General features: G+C 39.0%; 1 protein-coding gene across 3 annotated transcripts in view; it reads left to right on the top strand.

The window, feature by feature from the left end:
* NECTIN3 (nectin cell adhesion molecule 3) overlaps positions 1-24,071 on the top strand; it is a 70,495-nt gene extending 46,424 nt beyond the window's left edge. For 2 of the 3 annotated variants that reach the window (XM_070750134.1, XM_070750135.1), the window contains exon 6: positions 5,853-7,363. In XM_070750134.1, the coding sequence (XP_070606235.1) occupies positions 5,853-6,445 (593 nt within the window). In that variant the 3' untranslated portion in view covers positions 6,446-7,363. Of the gene's footprint in view, positions 1-5,852; positions 7,364-18,426; positions 18,566-20,812; positions 20,898-22,426 lie in introns of those variants that run through there. The other variant, XM_070750136.1, reaches the window with a different exon arrangement.
* The last annotated feature ends 1,090 nt before the right edge of the window (positions 24,072-25,161 follow it).

Raw genomic sequence — 25,161 nt, forward strand, 5'->3', positions numbered from 1 at the left:
TGTTCCTTAGTTTTTTAAAAACTCTAAATTTCTGGCCACTCTTTCCATGTGATGCTCTAATTTGCATTGCCTTAATCCCAAACCTTATTTTGCTAGTCTATAAAGTTAAAGATGTTATTTGATAGTTTGTATGCAATGTTAAAGCTCTCTTTTGATTGGTAATGTAGACTGATATCTCTCTGTTGGACCCTGTCATTTTTATATTTGCTGACTTAATATGCTTTGAAACTATAGATTCTTCTTGTGTTATTTGCTGTAATTTTGTAGATATTCTATCAATTTTTACCTCCTTCAACTTGATAATACTACTTGACCTAGTTCTACTACTAGAAGATCATATAAATAGAGAATACCTTCTAAATCAGTGGTCCCCAACCTTTTTTCCACCAGGGACCAGTTTCAGCAAGACAATTTTACTATGGCCCGGTGGGGGGCGGAAAGGGGTGTGGTTGGGGGCGGGATTAAGCATGGGGGTGTAGATTAGAATCATGTACACATGAAAACACAAGATAAAGTGCAAACCATATAATTTTTATTATATTTAATGTGACTCAAGTCACCATAAGGCAGAATCAGTGGGAGCACTGAGCTTGTTTCCCTGTAACGAGATGGTCCCAGTGTGTTCCTTATGTCCAGTCTACTCCGTAATCTCGTTTTGGTTGCTGTCATTGCAGAAAACCCTGTTTCACAAAGATAGGATGTTGCAAATGGAAGCAGCGTTTTCAGTGCTTGTGAGGCGATATCAGGATATTCTGCCTTGACTTTAATCTAACTTTGGGAGATTTGAAGTGTCAAACATACTTTTAAGGTCACCGGCATTTGCAATCTCAAGCAGTTGGTCTTCCTCCAGCACGGACAAGGTCGATTCAACTGGTTTGTTCACAAATGGGTTGTGGACCCATTTCTTATCAGTTCTCGGGTCTTTTGTGGATGGAAAGTAACGTTCAAACTGTTCTAAAAGCTGAGATAGGTGGTCATGCAGCAGTTGAAAGAATGAAGACCCAGGATCAGTCTCTTCCAAAATTCCTGCTAAAGTTTGAAACATGTCAAATATACTCCTATTTTCACTCACTGTCCCCACAATTCTAGTTTGGCTATGAGTGCAGCCACTTTATCTGCCAACTTAAAGATATTTGTCATTCTCCCCTGAAGTGACAGATTTAGTTCATTCAATAAGTTGAATATGTCACACAAGTAAGCAAGTTTTGTGACCCATTCTGTACTACTGAAATGTGCTGCAAGTGGCGATTCTTTTTCTAAAAGAAATCTATGAAGCGGCTCTCGTAACTCAAAAACTCTGGCCAGTGCTCTTCCTTTAGAAAGCCATCTCATTTCTCTGTGTAAGAGAATACGTTTGTGCTCCGTGTCCATCTCTTCACAGAACTGCTCAAAGAGATGAGAATTCAGGGCATGTACTTTGATGTGATTAATAACTTTAATGACATCTTGCAAAATGCTGTTAAGTTCAGGTGACATTTTTCGGCTAGCTAGCATTTCTCTATGGATCACACAGTGTGTAGATTCGCATTCAGTCGCTACCTCTTTAACCCGACTAGTTAAACCAGAAAGCCGTCCAGTCATAGGCAGCCGTACTCCGACACAAAAAGACCAGTTTAGTTTGCCCGATATGTAATCATCCAAAGATTTGAATAGTTCTGCACCTGTGGTGTTGGTTGGCAACAATAATGCACATAAAATATCCTCATACACATCCTCCTGAAAAATATATCTTAACATAAACAAGCATCATTGCCTTGTTGTCAATGTCAGTGGACTCGTCAACCTGGATGGCGTACCACGGTGATGTATTAATCCTCTCTATCAATTGTTCCTCAATGTCCTCTGCTATTTCATCTATTATTCTAGTGACAGTGCTAGGCGAAAGAGAAACCTGCGCTAATTTTTTAACTGCAGCCTCTCCTAGAAGTTCACGGCAAATGTCCTTCGCAGCACAGCAGGAAGGATCAAATCTTCACCAATAGTGAAGGGCTTCTTTGCCTTGGCAATGCGGTTAGCCACTAAGAATGATGCTCTCAGTGCACATTTTTTTTGTTGATGTGGAGGCCTTTAATGACTGCTTCTGCTCTTTGTGTTCACGTTTTTTTCTTTCAAAAAACTCCAAAGGCTTGTCTTTTAATTCAGGGTGCTTGGTCACTAAGTGTCTAACCAGTTTGGAAGACTTCATGGATAGTCGATCGCCACATATTAGACAGAGTGGGCTTGGGGCATGTGAATCACCTGTTGCAATAAACCCGTGATTTAAATAAGACTCTTGGAATTTTCTTTTAAATGCAGCTTTCTTTCTTTTTTGGTAGTCATAAGTTTGTTTACCCTTTTCAAAGAAGCTTCTCAGCAATGTTTGTTTTTTGCTCATTTTTAAGGGTTTTAGGCAGAGGTGTAACCAGGTTTTCAACACAAGGAGGTGCTAAGAAGGTGGGTCTAAGTGCCGCCTAAGATGGCTACTGATGACGGACACTGCAGGTTATGAAGATGGCTACTGATGACTTCCTAATGCTTCTATTAACTTCACTACAGCCTCACTACAGCTACAATGTAAATCTACATATCACAGAGTTTAGCTAATCTCTCTATCTATACAGATAGAGTCCATCATATAAACATGTATATCATAGAGCCCAGCTTCTCTCCTCTATTATTTTTTATAATTTTATAAAAAATTATAATTTATACTTATAATATAAAGTTTATATCGCAGTCTGCTTCTGCTTCTCTCCACTTGTCCCTGTGACTGTAATGTAGCTGCTACATTACACATCACAGGGACAAGTGACGTGTAATGTAGTTGCCCAAAGTTTGGTGGGCGAGTACAGGGTTTAGCCAAGACCCGCTGCATGTCCTGCACATAGTACTAGAATCCCGGACATACAGTGGGTCCCAGCTCAATCCCGCACCTTATCCCGATGAGTGTCAGTGTTGTGGAGCCGGCTGGCAGGTCCTGGATCACTCGCCGGCTCCACAGCAGCTGCTGACTCCGCAGACCGGTGCAACAGTACTAGTCCGCGGACCAGCGGTTGGGGATCCCTGTTCTAAATTATCTTGAATGTTGGCATCTACAGGATTTCAGTAGATTGCTATCTTAGTTTGTACTTCTTTGAATCAGTTACTATCTGTCCATTGGCATCCTTTAACAAAGCAGTTTGAAGCGGGAACTTCTTCGTAATCTTGCAATCATTGGAAGAATATTCTTATTTTTCTAGTTTTTACCTTCGTAATCAATGTCTTTACAAATTTCATTGCCATTTTTCCTTATTTTTTTTTAACAACACTCTGAAATGTTTTGCTGTGTTGCTTCCCGAGTTTTTTTTTCTTATTTAGCTTTGATTATTCGTGGCAATTTCTACTTTCTATTCTGACGTCTATCTTGCTTTCTTTTATTTCTTGGTTTTTTTGCCAATTTCTTTTCATATTATCCTTAACTGACCATTAATGAGATCAGAACTTTGAAACCATGTCTGATAGTCTCCTCGAAAATGGTGGATTTCTGTTCTGCAGTCAATCCTGGCCATGTCTTGACTTTTATAACTTAGTTTTTCCATCTCCTTGCTCCAATAATATAGTCAATTTCATTTAGTCTACATTTGTACTATATATACTCTATATCCATGTACAGAGGTATTATTTTGGTTGTTTAAAGACTGTTAGCAATGATGAACCATGTGATTAATAAAATATTTTCATAAGATCTTTTTTTTAAAGGAGGCAACGTTTGAGATACTTTTGTTTGAAGAAAATGCAGAAGATTAGGCTTTGAGTTTTGCTTGTTTTTAAGTTGTAAGATGGTGATGGGAATCAGTGGTTTTCATTCATTTTTTAAAACTAAACCTGTTATAGATCCATTCATTTATCTCTGTAGTACAGTATTTCTAAGTTCATCTGTTTTATATTTCATTTAATACAGTTCAATATGGGCATAATTAATTTAACAAATTACATAACAACAATGAATAAGTTACATATGGTGTAGACCTAACAGTAATTTTTAACTACCCTAAATGTATTTTTAACTTAATGTGTATTTTTTAACTTGATAGCAGGACATTACAAAAATAAGCTCTATAAGCTGTTTAAAGAAATGAAAAAATGAATTTGATTAATAGAAATATTTGGTATACATCATTGTCGATTATAATCCTCCAAGTAATTAAAATACCTTAGTTTCTTACATTGAGCTTAGATTTTGTCTTGCTACATTGCTAATGATATCTTTTAATGTTTAAATATTATTCTTAATAACACCTACTATAACTTTCTACAGTTGTTAATAGCCTGCTGCTCAGAAAACTATTTTTTAAAAACACTAAATGACCATCAGCTTTTTTTAACACTTGCATTTTCTTCAAGATACTTTTCATAATATGTATAATTTATTTTCACATGAATCATAATTGTTAATGTTCAGTAGAGACTAGAGATCCACAATTTGCTGGCATGTTTGGCATATTTTAACCCATTTTTCTAGATACATTGGTAATGTCATAGACTAATAAAACTAAAATTATTTTCTAATATAACATTAGAACAGAGCATGTTTGTTTGTTTGTTTGTTTGTTTGTTTGTTTGTTTGTTTGTTTGACTTACATGCTGCCCTTCTCCGAGGACTCAGGGTGGCTCACAACATATAAAATACAAAAACCAATTCAGAAGTCCAATATTAACACAATCTAAAAATCCCTAATTTAAAATCATATAGCCGTATTCACTCATATCACAGTCATACTAAATGCTGGGGCTAGATATTAAAGTTCAGCAGCCCCAGGCCTGCCGGCAAAGGTAAGTTTTCAAAGCCTTCCGGAAGGCCAAGAGAGTGGGGAGGCAGTACAAATCTCTGGAGGGAGTTGGTTCCAAAGGGCCGGTGCCACCACAGAGAAGGCTCTTCCCCTAGGTCCCGCCAGACAACATTGCCTGGCTAACAAGACCTGGAGAAAGCCAACTCTGTGGAACCTGACCTATCGTTGGGATACATACTGCAGAAGAGGGTCCCATAGGTAATCTGGTCCTTGTTTCATATGCACAGCTTTCTAGTTTGTATCTTCAGCTTTTAACATGCCATCTATATATAGCAAAGAATTCCAGTGCTTCAATTTAAATAGGCATTCAGTTTGCACAATTAGTCCCTGTAAATGTGAGCAATGCTGATAGTCCACATTGTTTATATGCATTTCCTAGACTTAAAACAACATTCCCATAGTAGAGGAAAAGTCTTTGTTTTATGTCAGGTAGACAATTCTATACACTTCATATAAAATTTTAAAATGATTTTAATTTTAGAATTATTTCTAAGGGTTAATTTTAGTTTTTGTGTTTGATTAACTATTTAAGCAGAAACCAAGAATATCGTAAGCATTGTAATGAAAATCCAACCAACAATTAATGCACTGATTTCTAAATCTTAACTATAAATCATACTATATTTTGGAGGCAAGGTTTAAATTATACTTACCGATAGCTAACTTAGCATGCATTTTTTGTTTTTAGTTTTTCATTCTTTAATACAGTATTTCCTAAGGAATATAAAATCCATGAGGGTTTTCATTAGTTTATTTTGAACTCTGACTTGGATAATAAAGAATTGACTAACTTCTCAGCTGATGGAATTGTTCCATGTTTGCTACAAAACAACATGGAAGCATTGCCTTATTAAATTACTTTGATACTATATATATGTCCATCAATGGTAAACAGTTTTATAATAAAATGAAGAATGAAAAACTATGTTAAAGTACACTTTCTTACTCATCAACTGTGCTTTCTTATCAGCTCTTAACTTAAAATAGTTTGCATTGACATTTTCTGCCTTTTCTGTCTTGTGTATCTCTTTGCTCTTCCATTAGATCCTCCCACTACTACCACTTCACCATTCACGATTCCATGGCTTCCTTCAACTGATGACAACACAGGTTTAGCAACTCAACCAAAACTAAAGCTTTTTCCAACATCATCCTGGCCAGAAATACAGGAAGACAATTGGGGCACCATCATCGGTAGTGCAGTGGGCGGGGCTCTTTTCCTGATACTTGTATGTGTCCTGGTTGGAGCTGTCTGGTATAGGAGAAGGAGGACGTTCCGTGGTGACTACTTCGCTAAGAACTACACTCCACCTTCAGATATGCAAAAGGAGTCCCAGATAGATACCCTGCAGGTTGAGGATGTGGATTCTTACCCTGACAGTGTGAAAAAAGAAATAAAACTTCCTGTGAACAGTCTCTTAACTAAAGACTACATGGGAGAAACTGAAAAAACAGACTGGAACAAAGTAGATACTATTAACAGATACCAGGACAGGTATGAAAGACCAATGGATTACTATGAAAGTGGAACTCTGGGAATGAAATACTTGGGTGATGAATGTTATGATGAAAATGAAGATGACTTAGTTTCACATGTAGATGGCTCTGTAATATCTCGGAAGGAGTGGTATGTGTAACAGTAACATCCACTTTCATTTCTTGACTATATATAAAGTTCCTTCGTTAGCTGATCACTTTCAGATTGTTTATACTTTTTCTTGAGGAATAAGCTTTTCCAAGTTGATTTTCAAGCTTTTTATATTCTAACTTGACAAATGAAATGTAAAAAACCTCATTTAAATGTACTGAAGCTGCTTTATGATTTCCCCCCCCCCCAATGCTGTACTACTGTCTTTCATAAAATGAAAATGAATTTTAATATAGTGCTCTATTTGGCATTATAGCACAAGATAAGAACAACCTGCTACGTTTAAAAAATGAAATTCTTATAAAAAGTTTGAATTGAAACAGCTGTTGTTATTGTAAATTTATGGTAAAAATTACCTTTCTGAACTATAGTTCTACTTAATGGGAACATTATGATGACTCCTAATCAGAGCTGATCTACGGCACATTTTGTTTACAGAAATGACTTATGATATGCCAATAATCTGATGGCACAGTTTTTTCAAAGCTTTATTGTTAGGTTTTCCGCACAGAATGTAATACCTCTACATTTTTGAGCCTTGCCATAATTAGATACTGTACCTTTAACAGATTGTTGCACTGAACCTGCTGCAATGGACATTTCAATGAACAGAAATTGCAATGTAACAGGAACATTATATTTTTTTACACTGCATCTTATTTCCAAGCGCTGGAATATGAGAATTCAAATCTTTTAGTTCAATTTCCAGAACAATCCCTTTCATATATTGTTATATATTGTTTCAATCAAACAATTTTCCTTAAATATTGTTCAGGAAAGACTAAGTTTCCCTAACCATTCTACTGAATATTTGTTAAGCACAAACCTATAAATGCATTGAATCTGAGATGCAACTTCTATATTCAATGAAGGTGCATTTTAAGAAATAAACATTTGACTTATCACAGAATTGGTGGTGTTTCGAGACATATATGGGCTATATAAAGATTTTTTACAGAGCAGGGGCCACTTTAAATGGAAACTAACTATGGTAAGCTGCAATCGTGGATAATTTGGGGAAAAAGAATGAAAGGCAAATATAAAATATGGCTTAAAGAGAAATATTTCCTAACTCTTGTGAGATATTTGGGGAAATGTATGTTGTTTCAGAAGAAATGTTGTGGAAGCTTACTGTTAATCTAAGGAATTAAATAGATGGGAGAAGCAAATATATATAACAAAAGGGATGTATGATCTCTGCTGAAAAAGAGTAACCCTGGTGTTTTAAAATTCTATCAATAGATTTAGAACGTAGTTCATTGTACGGAGGATAATGCAGTGCAACCAATAAGAATAAAATAGTAGTTGTAAGCATACATGCTTAGATGCAAAATCCATTGAAATCAGTGGAATTTTTCTTTTCATTAACTATAAAACTGAAAAGGTGAGTGTGTTTAAAAAAGTTGAAGTAACTTTAAAATATTAGTTGAATTTGACGGCATGAATATATGAAAAATAGCGCTGCTTAGCAACTGTTTTCCAATATATACTTGGAGTATTATGAACACATTACAAAAAGATCCATAGTATTGTAGAGCTTTTCAGCAATTATAGTATCTATATATAAGGGTGCAATTTTGACAGTACACTGTGATTTGGTTGCAATGTCTTTAAAAATGTGACTGCAGCTTAGTAGTTATGCATTAAACTGGTTCTCAACATCTCTCTCTCACACACATAATTAAAGTGTTAACATTTTATTTGACCAAAATTACTTTTCAGTGTTTTTAGAAGTTAAATTATTACACCATATTTCCTGTGAACTCAAATGAATTTTTTGTGATCTGATTTATCATCTACCTGAAGAACTTGTTTATAATCAAAGTTAGCTTTTAGTCAGATGCTTAAGCTGATAATGGATTCTAAACTGTTTGGTTGGAGGAGGCACGATTTTGGATTTTGTTTTGAAGGATTTTTTCCCCTTTTGGATTTGAATATAGCTTGTGGTCCTAGGAACATCTCCATTTGTAATATGCTCTGTATGGTCTATAAATGCTGTTTTGTAACACAAAAATCTAAAAATACCCAATATTCTGTTTTTAATTATAATTTGTTATATTTATCAAGAGTTTTACAGTTGAATATGAACAGATTCATAATAGGTTTACAGTGTTCAATGTTGCAGTGTTTCTTAATGTATGTTTGGTGTAAATAGAGAAGTTTATTGTAAGTATGAATAGTTCTGTCAAATAAATCTTTTGTTAAATTAACTTCTTGAATGTAGGTCATGCATAAATGACTGAAATGCATATAAAATAAAACATCTATATTCAGCAAGTGCGGTAGGATGGAAAATTATAGAAAAATATAGAAAGTTTCAAGTATTTTGGCATAATTAAATATGGCAATTATGAAGTTATTAAACAATTTTGCAAACCACTTTTATAGTTGAAGTTTACATAATTTGCACAATTTACACTACGTTGTACCAGAACAAGTGTTTTTTTTATACTGTTGTTAAAAATTGTCAGTACAATTATTTGTTGACTATTTTAATTGAGGAAAATGTGTAAGAAAGTTAGCCATGAGTAAAATTTTAATAATAATCTTGCAAGCACATAAAAAGAAAGCATGTTCTGTGGATGGTCTATATAGACGAGTAGATATAACTCCAGCAGGACATAAGCATAATAGCTTTTTTTCCATTTCTATTGTCTATCAATAATTGTTGAAATGTATTTTAGAAGTACAGTATTATGATAGAAAAACAGCCCTTGTTAAATTTGTCTTCTTTGAATTTATATAATGGCATTCTCATTTAATTTTCCCTGGATTTGAAACAAAGTGCCAATTGTCTTTGCAGAAAATGTAGGTAGTGGACCATTGTAAAATCTGCATATTATGTATGATTTAGTAAGTTGGTAACTTTTTTCAGAATGCTTTATTAAGTTATTGCCACTAGTAGCTTCACTTTAAAGAACACACAAAACCGACACTTTATATTTAATAGAAATTATTTGCAAAATATGATTCATAGATGGAATTATATAATTTGTCACTTGAATCTTAATAAACAATCGTGTAGTTATTTATTTCACATATTCCAATTCATCAAAAGTGCTAAACTTGAAGCTTGCACATAAGTATCATATTCAAATATTTTTAAACAGACTGTTCTCCGTTCAGCATATGTAGCAAAATTGTCATTAGATGTTCATTTGTCGGCTTGGATAGCTTAACACAGGAAATTCATTCTGCATATGCTCATATAATTTGGGATATTTTTGAAAGATCAAAAACATGATATTGATGTTATTGAAATTTGAAAATACTAGATTACTGGAATGTTGCCTATATAATACAATATATATATATATATATATATATATATATATATATATATATATATATATATATATATATATATATACACACACACAAAATTAGAGCTAGTACTGAAATATTCTGAAGAATTATAGAGAAAATTTGATTTTGAAAATATGTGTATTTGTTTAGTAAATGTAAGGCTTTCTAATACAGTGATACCTTGTCTTACGAACTTAATTGGTTCTGGGATGAGTTTCGTAAGGTGAAAAGTTCATAAGATGAAACATTGTTTCCCATAGGAATTAAGGTAAAAGCAAATAATGTGTGCAAACCCATTAGGAAAATCCAAACTTTAAGGCTTAAAGAAAAAGCGGCAGGCGGACAAAGTGAAGGCTAATGGAGTGGAGACAGACAGCGAAGAGAAGCGAGGAATGGAGGTCCTAACGAAGGCTAACACCACCCCAAATTCCCCCAAAAATCGCCACTTCAAGAGCTTCCTATCTTGCCCTAAATTCCCCCAAAAACCGCCACTTCAGAAGCTTCCTATCTTTCCCTAAATTCCCCCAAAAATCACCATTCCAAAAGCTTCCTATCTTGCCTTAAATTCATCCCTCCAGCCACTTCCTATGCCACCCAAATCGATGTCCTAACAAAGGCAAATGGAGTGAAGAAAGACAGCAATGAGAAATGAGGAAGACTTTGAAAGTGATTTGGGATGGCTTAGGAACCTTTTGGACGGGTGATTTTTGGTGGTATTTAGGGCAAGATATAAAGCTTTTGGAATGGCGGGTTCGTATCTCGAAAAGTTTGTATGACGAGGGATTTGTAAAACGAGGTATCACCTTAGGCTTTGATTTTCGTACTTACCTATTTATATTTTAAAAATAGGTTTTATTTACTGTATTTTTCGGAGATACACCTTTTTTCCTCCATAAGATGCACCTTTTCCCCTTTCTAAAAGAAGCTGAAAATTTGGGTGTGTCTTATACTCCAAATGTACCTTTTTCAAATCTTTTTCCCCCCAGCCCTAAATATGTGCTAACAATCTTTCCAGCTTCCTACTTCCTCTGAAGAAGTTTTTTTCAGCCCTAAGTTTTTGCAGGCTTGTTTTCATTCCTACTCTCTCTGAAGGCTTTTTCAACCCTAACATGGTGCTAATGATCTTCCGGGCTTGCAGCATTCATTTTTATTCCTACTCCCTCCAAGGCAGTTTTTCTGTCCTGATGAGATAAAATAATATGCTGAAGCTGAACAGACTAAGGACGCTAGCCAGATGAATACCTGATAGGTAGACACCCCCCCCCCCATTTTCCTCTCCAAAAGTAAGATTTGTCTTATACTCTAGTGCAGGGGTCTCCAACCGCCGGTCCGCGGACCAGGACCGGGCCGTTGGGGTTTTTCAGCCGGTCCGCGGCGCCAGGGCCCCCTCGGCCTTTCCGCACTGCCCACCGCTCGCCCGATTTGCCCCCTCTGCTCCTCTGCCACCTCCTGCCTTTCACCGCAGCTCCTCCTGCACCCGGAACACACGCCCTGCCCGCCTCACATTTGCCGAGAGCACTTTCGCCCCGGGCTCTCAGCAAGGGGGTTTGCAGGAGAGGCGGGGCCGGCGGAAGGTGATATTGAATGTCGGGGGCGCACGGGCGGTTGCGCGCGCTCCCTATCTCCCTGCTAGCCCACTCGGAATATTCAAAATAAGAAAAACCTTCGCCGGCAAAGGCTTTTCTTATTTTGAATATTCCGAGTGGGCTAGGAAGAGAAGGGGGAGAAAGTAGAAAGGAGGATGGGGACCAAGAAACGAGGAGGAAGAAGAGGCGCGCGATCCTTCCGAAGGGCCAAGGAAAGACCGGAGCGCGCAGCCTAGCGGGGGCTTCTCTCCGCTCCGCCGGCGCCTCCAGACCTCTGAGTTCCTCGGGCTGCTTGCGGACAGGCTGGCCTCCTCGCCAGCCTGTCCGCAAGCAGAAAGAGAGGGAGAAAGAGAGGGAAAGGGGGGAGAGATAGCAAGAGAGGGAGAGAGAGAGAAAGAGAGAGGGAAAGGGGGAGAGAGGGGGGAGAGAAAGAGAGGGAGAGAGAGAGAGGAGATAAAGGAAGAGGAGAGAGAGAAAGGAAGAGAAAGAAAGAGGGATAGAAAGAGAGAGAGAGATGCTCAGTGAGCCTTTCTTTGAAGTTGCCTTTCTTTCTTTCTTGCTTGCTTTCTTTCTTGCTCTTTTTCTTTCTCTCTCTTACCTTCCCTTCCTCTATTTCTTTTCTTTCTCCTTCCTACCTTCTTCCCTCCCTCCCTCCCTCCAGTCCTTCCTCTCTTACTCTCCCCTTTCATATGTTTCCTTGCTTCCTTCCTCTGTTCCTGTCCCTTCCCTCTTTCCTTCTTTCTTTCCTTCCTTCCTTTCCTCCCTCCATTTCTTGCTTTCCTTTTCCTTCCTCCCTTCTTTCCTCCCTCATTCCCTTCTTTCACTCCTTCCTCTCTTACTCTCCCCTTTCACACCTTTCTTTGCTTCTTTGCACCCTTCTTCCTGTACCTTCCCTCTTTCCTTTCTTCCTTCCCACCCTCCGTCCATTCATTCACCCATTCCTCTCTTGATCGCCCCTTTTATGGCGCCGCTGACAGCTAGCTCCCCCCACCCCCACCGGGCCATGGAAAACTGGTCTAGCTTAAAGCCGGTCCCTGGTGCAAAAAAGGTTGGGGACCTCTGCTCTAGTGCATCTTATACTTTGAAAAATACAGTACTTATTTAGATGTATTACTGTAACAATCCATATTTACAGTTAGTACAGTGCCAAACTTTGTTGATAGAAAATAGATAATTCAGTTACAATAACAATTATTTTGCTGACAATGAACAAGAAAGATTGGTTGCTTAAATATGACTGTCGCTTCATATATTCTTGTTGATAAAATTTCACATAATGGTTTCTAAAATGTTTCAGTCTCTTATGTAATTAATACATGTATCAAAATCCAAATTTTTGCTAAGCTAAAATATATTAGAAATTTGTAAAGGCAATTTTCTCAATTTTTGTAGGCATGGCACTGAATTTTGGTTTTTTATTTTCAACATTTAAATTGTTGACCTTTTTCATACTACAAGGCTTTCTCCACTGCACTGCTTGGAGAGTCCAATGTGGGTTATTCTTCAGCCTCATTGGCAGGGACTGAGTTAAAAATTAACAAATTTATTATGCCCCGCCTACCAACTGCCCCATTAGGTCAGTCTTAAAAAAACTCAGCAATTGAAAGTGATTCCTGGTGCGTTCGAATCAGCTCTTTGTCAGCCCCTTTCCGTTGTCAATCTTTAGCAGCGATGCGTGCAGCCAAGCCAGGGAAGAGAGTGCTCTCCCAGCCGCCCGAAGTTGCGTCTGCCATTTTGGGGGTGTTTCCGGACCTACCAGGCAAGCGTTGGAGGTGACTGTGCATCTCCGCCATTTTGGGAGCTGAATTTCCCGCCAAGCTCGCAGCCGCCATTTTAGAGGGGGCATTACCATGGCGATCGGTGAGGTTGCTAGGCCTCTTGCCGGGCCTTCAACCCATTACAATTCGTCACATTGGTGACGCGTTTATCTGGAGACTCAGGGCCGCACTCACATCACCATTTTCTTGGGATTCTACATCGTGTAAAGCCTCTTCTCGTAGCAGCAAGCACCGTGAGTGTTACTGACCCCGTTTACCATGTCTCAGCAACCCCAAGTAAACCCCAGCGACCCTGCTGTTTCCTTGGTTGCCAAAGGGAAGGAAAAAGGCCATAGCTACCAGTCCACAAGCAAGGACTCTCAGGCCTCAACAGCTTTAAAGGAGGCTGAAAAGAAAATCAAGGCCCTTGAGGCACAGTTGGAAATTGCCAGAACTAGACCTGGGCTTAGCCCATCGGCCAGAATTATTCCAGCTCATCAACACAGCCCATTAGCCTCGGCTACCCTTCCAACTGTGCCATTTGAGGGACCCACCCTAACTAGAACAGGGAACCTGTCGCCAGACTGCCCACTAAGCATCCCCTTACCACCTGAAGGGGTTCAAAGGCCAGAGTGGATTAGGCCAATTTCTCAACCCTGGCCTCAACCATCCCAGCCACAATCTGCAGCAGCTACCTTCACCCCAACTGCAGCAGGCCTCCATCGTCCCATGGATAACTGGCAAACCATGTCCCCATCACTGCAGAACATGATTGCCTCTGCATAATCGCAGGGTATTGTGATAGGCGTACAACAATGCCCATCTCCATTATCATCCCATACCAGCTGTCAAGAGCTTTGAGCAGCATCAGCACCACCACCATCCTTACATGACTCCTTTCAGGAAGAACATGGACCAAGAGAGGTGGCCATAGCCCTGGATGAGCTTTCTGAAGATGAGGCTAACTTACCTGAACAGCCAGCCTTTGCCGGCTTCTTCAAGCCGTCACTTTTCCGGGTTCTACTAAACAAAGCAAAACTGACAGGTCAAGCTTTGGGCATTCTGCCGGCCGCTAGACTCTTTAATGAGCCGCAGAAAGACTCAGAACACATTCCTTCATCTCCCATTTTCTCAGAGAACATAAAGAGACCCTGGCAACACCCAGTTGTAACTCTAGGGCCCTCATCATTGGACTGAAAATTTTATTCTTTTGATCCGGACTTAGAGGCCTTGCTTCAATATCCATCTGTGGACACACCTGTGACCGCGCTGGTATCTAATGCCTTGGTACTGTCAGACATGGTGGACGACTTGAGACCTGATGACAGAAAGGTGGAGAACTTAACTAGAAAACTACACCAACTATCCACCTGGTCCCTAAGAGCAGCATCGGCTGCATCCTTTTTCAATAGGGCCTCAATCCTGTGGCTGCAGGATATCCTCCTTAGACTTGGTCCAGAGGACACTCGCCTGCAACAGGACATCAATAAGCTCATTGCTGCCACAGAATTTTCAGCTGACGCCACCTTATCCGCAGCAAAATTTTCATCCCGAGCACTTGCAACCAATCTTTCTGCTTGTCGTTTACTGTGTTTACGCTCATGGCAGGCAGATACAAAATCGAAGTGGCGACTTGCCACAGCTCCATACCAGGGATCAAAACTCTTTGGAGAATCATTGGACGCCATACTAATTAAAGATAGAGACAAGAAGAAGGTGTTACCAAGGACGGCCAGGAGACAGGACAGACGTGGGGCTCCATATTTCCGAAGACAGCCCTTTCAAGCGGAACCCGGTCGCCAGGTCCTATGGGCAAGGGGCTTACCCACAGTCATCTTACAGGTCGGAAACAACCAGCTATGGAGACAGAAACTGCCAATTTCAGCAGCCCCATAGATCCTTCAGAGGATCTAACAGGCGGATATCGCAGATAGAAGTGACTCCGCACACGAGATTCCCATCTGTGATCGCCTGCAGTTCTTCACCTTGGGAAACTATATCCATCGACGCCTGGGCGTTGGACACCATAGTGCAATGCCTGCAGATAAATTTCTTACAAACCCCGTCAAACAGATTCATGCAATGCCCAATATTGACAAATTTCCGGAAACAGGCTCTTCTATTCCAAGAAGTTGAACATATTTTAGACATTAGAGCAGTAGAACCGGTGCTGGCAACGCAGCAGGGACAGGGGATCTATGCCATAGTTTTTGTGGTTCCCAAAACCTCCGGCAGATGCCGCTTGATTCTGAATCTCACACAGCTAAATATATACATCCACTATCAGAAGTTCAAGATGAATTCCTTGCCCACAATTCTTGCATCTATCAGAAAACAGGATTGGATGACCTCCATAGATTTCAAGGAAGCATATTTACATGTTCACCTGCGACATCGTCGCTTCCTCTGCTTCTGTATTGAAGACCAGCACTTCCAGTACTTGGGCCGTGCCCTTCGGCTTGTCTTCGGCCCCAAGAACATTCACCAAGCTCTTGGACGTTCTGACAGCTGACCTCGGGACTCGTTCTCTGCTCCTCTTAGCATATCTGGATGATATAATCATCCTGTCCAGAAGCCCACAGCAAGCCAGGAGGGATCTAGCAGAGACTATAGAGTCCTTAGAGAAGCGAGGATTCATGATCATGATCAATTATGGCAAAAGTCATCTACAACCAACCAGATGCCTACTCAACCTGGGTACCACAAAAGACACATCGACCTGCAAGGTGTACCTCTCAACAGAACGACAAGAGAAAATTACAGCAATGGTGAATATACAGCATCACAGCAGAGTACCTTTAGCATTCCTATCTCAGTTACTAGGAATCTTCATCTCTTGCATAAACATTGTACCATGGGCTCGTCTTCACGCCCGACCGCTACAGTGGCTTCTGCTCCCCTTTCAAAGGGCATGGGTCAGCCAATCCAGACAACGAGTGTCGTTAACTGCAGAGGTCCGTCATTCCCTCCTTTGGTGGACCTCCCCAGCCCTAATCAGGGGTTCATCCTTCCTCTACCATCAAGAGGTGACCATTACCACAGATGCCAGCCTCTCCGGCTGGGGAGCACATTCCAGATCCCAAGTCGCCCAGGGCTGATGGACGACAGAGGACTTGATAGACTTCAACATCAATCTTCTGGAGCTTCAAGCGGTGTTACAAGCGCTGCAGAGCTTCATGGACTTGGTCGAGGGCCAACATGTCCTCATCTTGACAGACAACATAGCGACAAGTGCTCACGTGAATCATCAAGGAGGTATGAAGTCGGGCCACCTGATGCAGGAAGTCCACACTCTATTTACATGGGCGGAGTTACACCTAGCCTTGGCTAAGTCGAATGACTCGACCCCGGAGAGTGGTGCCTGAACCTGGAAGTGTTTCAGGACATTGTTCGTCACTACAGCAACCCAGAGGTGGACTTATTCGCATCACATCACAACAACCAGGTTCCACGGTTCTCCCGCTTCCCATCCCCGGGAGCCGAACAGGTTAATGCACTACTCTCACCATGGCCAAGAGGACTCCTACATGCCTTCCCTCCAGTTTACCTAATCCCCAGAGTAGTCTCCAAGATTATCCTAGAACGAGCAGAGGTGCTACTAGTTGCACCGTACTAACCCAGGCGTCCATGGTTCACGGACCTTATGGACCTATCAATCTCCCCTCCATAGAACATCCCACACCACCGTCTCTCCCTGACTCAGGGGTCAATAATCCACCCAGACCTACAGTGGTGGAGACTTGCCATGTGGCAATTGAAGGGGACCGCATGAGGAAAGAACGTCTCCCTGAAAACGTCATCCATACCATCCAAGCCGCTCATCGACCATCAACAACTCGCATATATCAAGCCACTTGGGCAGGTTACTGTAGATTTTGTAAAGCCCAAGGCCTACAACCTCAATTGTCTTCTGTACTTCATCTTCTAGACTTCCTACAGAAGAGCCTAGACGAAGGGTTGGCATCCAACACTTTACCTAGACATGTGACAGCTATAGCCACAGTTCTATGACCAAACCTCCTATGCCCAATTTCCCATCATCCGTGGATAAAAGACTTTCTCCAGGGAGTGGCGAATCTGTCTCCACCAGTCATCCATTGCTTTCTATCCTGGGATCTACCCTTGGTCCTGCAGGCCCTTACAGGGCCTCCCTTCAAACCATTAAGGGAGGTCTCACTTCGTATCCTATCTGCTAAGGTGGCCTTTCTGGTGCCCATTACTTCAGCGCGCAGAGTCTCAGAGTTGTCGGCGTTATCAGTCGGTCCAGACCTCTTTGTCTTCTACCACGACAGGGTAACCCTGCGATTAGTCCCCTGTTTTTTGACCAAAATCAACACAAAATTCCACCGGTCTCAAGACATAGTCCTCTGTACACCCGTCGCACCTGATCGCACCCGTCAGAGCTGCGATGGCACAAGGTAGATGACTATAGGGCATTGAAAATATATGTATGTCGTACTGAAACTTTTAGGAAATCAGATGAATTATTTGTTTCATTTCTCCCAGCATCCATGGGTAACAGAGTATCGGCCAAGACAATCAGCAGATGGATCCGTTCCTGCATTATGGAAGTGTACAAGGCGAGTTCTACACCCTTGCCAGCTTGAGTCATAGCCCACTCCACTAGGAGTGTGGCTACTACCACTGCTTGGACCACACAAGCTCCAATCGAAGATATTTGTTGGACTGCGACTTGGTCCGCCCCCACGACTTTTATAAGACACTATCATCTAGACTCTTGCCTCAGCGGAAGCAGCCTTTGGACGTAGAGTGCTGCAAAGGGTTTGTGCTACGGTGCCTCTGGTCCAGCCTGTCCTGCCCTGATTCAGTTTGCTTGGGTATATCCCACATTGGACTCTCCGAGCAGTGCAGTGGAGAAGGACTGTTGAACTTACCTGAACGGTCTTCTCGATGCACTGCGAGGAGAGTCCAAACCCACCTGGCCTATTTGGCCCAAGAATGCACTTCCCATTGTCTTCGTATTGATAGTTTTAAAGTTAATAAAGTTTGGTTGTCTTTACACTATTCCTTTGTTTTTTATTGACTGACCTAATGGGACAGTTGGTGGGCGGGACATAATAAATATGTTAATTTTTAACTTAGTCCCTGCCAATGAGGATGAAGAATAACCCACATTGGACTCTCCTCGCAGTACATCGAGAAGACCGTTCAGGTAAGTTCAATGGTCCATTCGTTCATATGCAATGAAAATAATTTTAAATTCTGTGAAATATTTTTAAAGGCAGAAACTTACAATTTATTTATATAATTTAAGATATATTAACCACATTGTTTGTACCAATTGGTGACTTACATTTCAGATGTGCCATATAAGCAGTCATCATCAGTAGCTGTAGCTGGGGCTGTAATAGGCGCAGTACTTGCTCTCTTTATTATTGCCATCTTTATCATAGTGTTACTGACTCCCAGAAAAAAACGATCATCTTATTTGGACAAAATGTAAGTTGTTTGGTATTTTATTTCAAACTTTATTCAAGTTCTTGGTTTGTAAAAGTATAAACACTGCTTTAAATATATGCTTTTACCTTTGTCCTGAATTCATATTGGATTTGGAAGCCCAGGTACTAAAATTAGTAAGGCAAAAGTGAGAACAGGTTTGTTTGTTGTAGAAATGCTCTTATTCTTAAGTACAGTATCTGCTTTTTAGAGATCAATTGCTTGGTTTTCCTTAAGCAAATGGCAATTATTGCATTAGCAGTGAAAGGTAATTGCATATTCTGTGTAAATTTAGCCTTTTATATATCTTACGAAAAAGTTCAAGTGAGCTAGGGAGAAAAAAATCTACAGTATTACGTGCATGTAATCTCTTTTACAGTAAAATTGTGACTAGGCATCAGAAATTAGACCGCATGTTGTCCAGTTCAAAATTTATCTTCAAAATTTAATGGCATACACCATTAAATACAGATTAAAAATACCATATTTTTGGAGTCTAAGCCATACCTTTTTATCCCCCCCAAAAGAGGGTGAAAACCTGGGTATGTCTTATACATCAAATGTAGCCCCACCCAGCCACTCCACCCTTTGGTCTCTGCCTCCCATCAATGTAACTCCTTGCAGCAAACAGCACAGAGCTCATTAGCACAAGCCACTTATTATCTGCCTCTGGAGGCAGCTGATTAATTGAAGCTGCAGGCAAGCCCACATACTAAAATGAAAGTGAACCTAAAGCTGCAAGGAGTCAAATTGCTGTGAAGGAAAGGCAAAAGCAGTATTTTATTTTCTTGTGCTAATTGGCTGTTTGTTGTTTGCTGCAAGAAGGTAAGTCAATATAAGTGCCTATAGAACGTTCAAATTATTAGACTTATTTTTTAAAATAAGCTTTTTAAAATAAATGCTTGATCTGAAAACACCCATTACTATTACTATTGTATCTTCTTTTAAATAGCAAAGAATAACTATACTTCCAAGAAGCCACATAAACTTTAAAGATCTGTACAAGTATAATCTGAAATGTAGCAGTGTCCTGTTTAATATTAAGATAAGGCAGCTGAATTAAACTACTCCTACTCTATTTTAATAATTGGTAGGAGTTAGTGTGACCACATTTAAGAAAACTTTCTGGTATTAATATATTGCCATAATGTACATTTCTCCAATTCTTTGCTATTTCTATGAGCCAGGCCCACATGCACAGAAATATACAGCAAACAGTGTATATCATCTATGCTGGTTACTGGAAGGCAAATTGCTGGGAGGCAGAGGTAGATTTGTTTTTTCCTTGTTTTTCTCACACCCCCCCCCGGTGCGTCTTATACTCTGGTGCATCATACTCCAAAAATATGGTAATTATCAAAAGATGAAGCAACATAGAAGTCTAAACTTCTATGAATCCTTAGTAGGCTTTTCTTATTGCAGAAATTTGTAGATGTTATTTGCCTGTATTAGATAAGAAATGATTGGGCAATTAATAATTTTATTGCTATTTAATGGGTATAGTTCTTTCTATGCACATAATGATTATTCTGATCCATAAAAAAGTTAATGAAAGAGACCTCAAATAATGAAAAATTCATAGATGAATATAAACAGCAGAATTGCAACAATCTCTTTTGAAAGGTTTTGCTGGCGTTTTGCCATTGTATAGAGCCATGATAGTGAACCTATGGCATGAGTGCACAGGAGACACGCAGAGCCAGATCTGCCAGCACTCAAGCTGTTGCCCTTGCTTAGCTCCAGTGTGCCAACCAGCTGGTTTTTGGCACACACGGAGGCTCTGGGAGGCATTTTCGGCCTCCAGGGGCAAGGAGGGTGTTTTCACCCTCCCCAGGCTCCAAGAAAGCCTCTGGAGCCTGGCGAGGGTGATTTAGGGAGAATCTCAGTCAAATAGCTATATTTGCTGTTAAATAAATATATATTACAATCATTCCAAGATGTTATTTCCTTTAGTGAAGTGAGGCAGTTGCATTATAAATAAAATCCGTACATATGATTCCTAAAAATATATAACAATTCTAATGAAATTCTAAATGCATCTTCTGAAATTGTATTAATTTCTTACCCTGTTTTCAGTTTTGGTTGATATTTGTTATGCCACTTTAAAAGAATATCAAATACAAAATTTGCAAGATTCCATCAATGTAAAATTACGCTACTGCAGAAATGCATTTATTCAACTTCCAATCTAATATGAATTTATTTTTATCAGGCAGTGATAATTACTAAATCATACATTTTTTAATTTAGGATTGATCTTCCACCAACACACAAGCCTACATCTTCCTATGAGAAAAGACATCTTTCTCGTTCTCAGAAAGAAATAATCAATGCAGTAAGTTGTTAATTAAAGTCACACTTTCAAAGCAAAGACTCATACACTCCTACTGTGTACGATATCCCATATTTGGAATTCGTATTTTCATTTGTAGATAACAGTTGATGATACTTATACCTGTCAGTCTAGAGCTGATTTAACTAAAATTTTAGATTGTGAAAGACTCACTGGGATTGTCCCAAGTTATTTGAAGAATTGTTACTGAGGGATGTGATACGTTCATAAAGTGTAGTTAGCACCATCTTTTTCCCTTTTCTTCTCCTGATATAATTACATAATTAACACTGACCTTTAACATGTCAGACAGACTTTTTATAACTGAATCAACCATAAAAGGTCAGGATTGGAAGGAGCAGCTTTTAGCTGTGCTAGATGGGTTTCTTACTTAGAATAGCCAGAAGCAGCTCCCACTATAGGGCTCATTTCTATCAAAGAACCAGACTAGCAAGGGAAGGAGCTCAGAAGCCAGCAACATCAGATGCCTCATTCCTTCCCATTCCCATTGCTGAGGGAACAACATTTAAACTCAAGCTATGCCAAGCAATTCGTAGCATAAACATAGTTATCCAGACTAACTCCTGGCTCCCTTGAAGTGGGCCTCTGAACCCAGACATCTTTTTACAAAGTCAGTTCTTCAAACAGGACTGTGTGCAAGGGACAAGCTCGTTGGAGAGAGACGGTTGGCTCAATGAAAACTGGACCCCAAAGGAAAAGATACAGGAGTTACATGCTTTTTCAGTAGGTAGGTTTGCTTCTAAAGCAAATGTTAGCAAAGTAATATTTTGCATCAATATCCTAATTTTGAAGTTTTATATCTTTCCTATGTGTTAACTGGCACATTTTGGGAGGGGGGGGGGGAGAGACATACTTATGAATAAGATAATTTTAGGTGGCAAAATATGATCACAGTTGATCATATTATATGGTAATAAAGTGCGATAATACACTATATGCAGAGACAGGCTGCTAAGGTGCAACAGTGACGTGTGCTTGCCCCCGTGACTGAGTGCAAGCGGAGTCCAGCGCAATTATGCAGTGTGCAGTTAGCAGAATCGCACAGAGACGCAGGTGCGCCTGTGTTTCAATGCTTTTTTTTTTGCAAAAAATGCATCGAAACATGGGCGCACCTGTGTCTCCATGCACAATTCTGCCACCTGCACATTTGCAGCAGCAGAATTGCGCTGGACTCAGCTAGCATTCAGAGCCACGGGGGCAAGCACATGTCACCGTTCCACTTTTGGAGCCCACCTCTGCCTATATGTACTCATGGGTAGATCTATCCATGGATACGCTGACTCCAGTTTTTAAGCAAATACTATTAAAAATGGTTAAATCAATCAACAGTGTACATTCTGGAACAATATATTTAATACCATCAAATAAGATCTGCTTATCGCTTCTTAAAAGCCACCTAATCCAATAATAGTATTATTGTGATGCATGAACAAAATCTAAAAAAGGAAATGGAACGTGGAAGGTCAAAGAAGATTTATTTATGATATTCATTTGCCCTTTTTCCACCCTAGAAAATGAAAAATTGCAGCCAATTTAGCTATGAAGATGAAAACCCTGCATCTCAAGGCAACAATCAACAAATGTACCCAGAAACAAAAGAAACAAATTGCAAATATTGGATCAATAAGAAACATCCAAATACAAGCAATGGAAGAATATACAGCAATCCCAGGGAAGATTATGTATGATTGTCTGTGAACTAATGTTGAAACATTTATTACTTTTTCTAATCATAATTTTACCTACCAGTAATTTTTGATAATCTGTTCAAGTTAGTGGCTTTCTCGTTTTGTGAAAGAAATATACATGTTTAAAGTATGTCATCAACCATTCTCTGTGCTGTTTAAGAAATATCATTTTATTATCTATTAATTATATGTGCATATAATAATGGTTAGAATATTTTCTACTATTCCTCTGAATTATTTCTACCTGAAACCTTATTTATTAGCATAGCCTTCCCTTCTGTATACATTTTCCTGGTCTTGCATAGTTGTTAACCTATTCTATTTTGTAGTAAGAGGAAAGGCTACATGGGGTTCTTTTGATATTAGTTTTAGCCCTGATCACAATGATTTGCTTCCAGAAAAAACAGTTTCTGTGTCATGCAGTGTAATGATAAGTGCTGCCCACTTCATATATCAACTGTACTTGCGCCTTTTTGCTAATGTCTAGCGTTGACACTGGCTAACATACCTTGTCATATCTTCAAATATATAGTACTATCACTTAAAGTTACAGACTGAAACTTTTAGGATTAGTTGTGATATAAATTATTTTTAAAAGCTGATGTATTGCCCATGTTGGAAATAACAGTTGGAGATTAAAAGAAAAGATTTAAGTGTTCCAGAATGAATTATACATGCAAAATTTAAGGATAACAGTAATTAAAGCTGTTTTGCTTCATGCAGTCATTGAATTGAGGGTGGGAAATGGGGAACCCAATTTCATTCAGCATTTCTTCTGTGTTTTCCACATGACCTATTCTGTGCTAATCCTAGCACAATAGTATATAATCTCATAGGCATAAAAAGCTCCCACATTCAATGTTTACATCCCACTGCAAGATACATCAAGCAGTTACTTTGCTTGCTTCTTCAGTATAGTTTAAGATTAACTTCACCTAGTGTGCCTTTTCTTCTTCACAAATGGGGAAGTTTTTTCATGCTGATAGTAACAGTAATAACAGAAATATAGATCCAGACACCTACATTACACTGCTTTTTTGTTGGTTTTCTTATTGTATGATGCTGTTTCATGGAATTTATAAAATGCAAATAGCTTTTAAACAGTTTTGAGTGTATTGCTAAAGATAACTATAGAATAAATTGCAAATAACTTTGAAATATAAATCAAGTACTAACATATATGTAAGGATAACATAAATGTAAGGTTTTACCGGTATGCTGTGGGAAGGTATGAACAATGCCATACTATCCATTAGGTTTTATATTTGCCTATATGATTTTGCAGTACAAATATATGTCTTAGGGAAAATGTAGAAAAAATGTAGATCATAATGTATATTTTCAAAATACATTAATTTGACATTTTTTAAAAAAAGGAGTTACTAAGTTTTCTTGAAATACTAAAAATATGTATTTTATTAGTCTGAAAATGTAATGTTGATTCTGAATTAAATCAAGAACATGTATTTTCATCTATATAATTTATTTCAAGACAATGTTTAGATGGAGCTTTTTAATTCAATTATTCTAAATCGGCATAGTCAGAATTAATAGTTTCAGACTATATTCATTATGCTCAAATGAGAGAAGAGGAAAGTTGGAAATGTTTGGTGAAATACTTCCAATCCACCAACGCAACTTTGATCTTTATATGGACCAGTTCAGAGCTTCACTTTGGGTTTTTTCTGTAGTCAAGCAGGATGAGAATAATTAATATTTACAATAATACCTAAAACTGATGTTCCTATAACTACTTATAAATCGAGTAAGGAAAGCAATTGCATTTTGGATGTAAGTGAATTCAAGACAAATTGCATGTTCACATTACATATTTATTGCCCAATATTTTTAAAAAATGAATGGCACAGAACTCTTGTTATTTAATTCTTGATTTTATGTAGCAGATATACATTAATTTGCATTTTCTTTTTCATTTTGGAGCAGTCCGTGGAAAACTACATCCTTGCCCACATTATCATAGTTCAACATGTTGATCTTCATTAACAACATAGTACAAATTTATTCACATGCTACTTTCTAAAGGATCATCATGAGACTTTATCTTAGCATACTTGATGCTAATAAGTCCTAGTGTTCAAACTTCTTATCCATGTTTCTTGTTCAAGAAGCTTCTAATAACTAGCATCTCTGTTTCAAAAGAAATGTAACCTCTGAGAAGCAAGGAGAAGATGCCAATTTCCTTAAGGGGAAGCAGAGAAAAAAGTTCCCACTCTCCCCAAAAGAAAGCAGTCCAGTGTAACCCAAACAAAGCAGTGTTATTTCAGGCAGAAAAAGAGTATGAGTAAAATATGTGGTTTGGGGAAATAAAAGGGGAGTCAAGTATTTATTTATCAAATTTATATAGACACCCATCTCACAAAGCAACTCTGGGTAGCATACAGTATTGAATGGCTGATTAGATTTATTTAGTGCATGGCATACAATGTCAGTGAAATCTACGTATGTTGGACACAATGCCGCCCTGGTGGCCTACAATGCTCATTCATTCTGTTCAGCGTTTATGCACCTGTCCTTGGTGCACCTCAAGAGGCAAACTA

Source organism: Erythrolamprus reginae, chromosome 4, assembly GCF_031021105.1.
Source record: "Erythrolamprus reginae isolate rEryReg1 chromosome 4, rEryReg1.hap1, whole genome shotgun sequence".
Taxonomy (NCBI): Eukaryota; Metazoa; Chordata; class Lepidosauria; order Squamata; family Dipsadidae; genus Erythrolamprus; species Erythrolamprus reginae.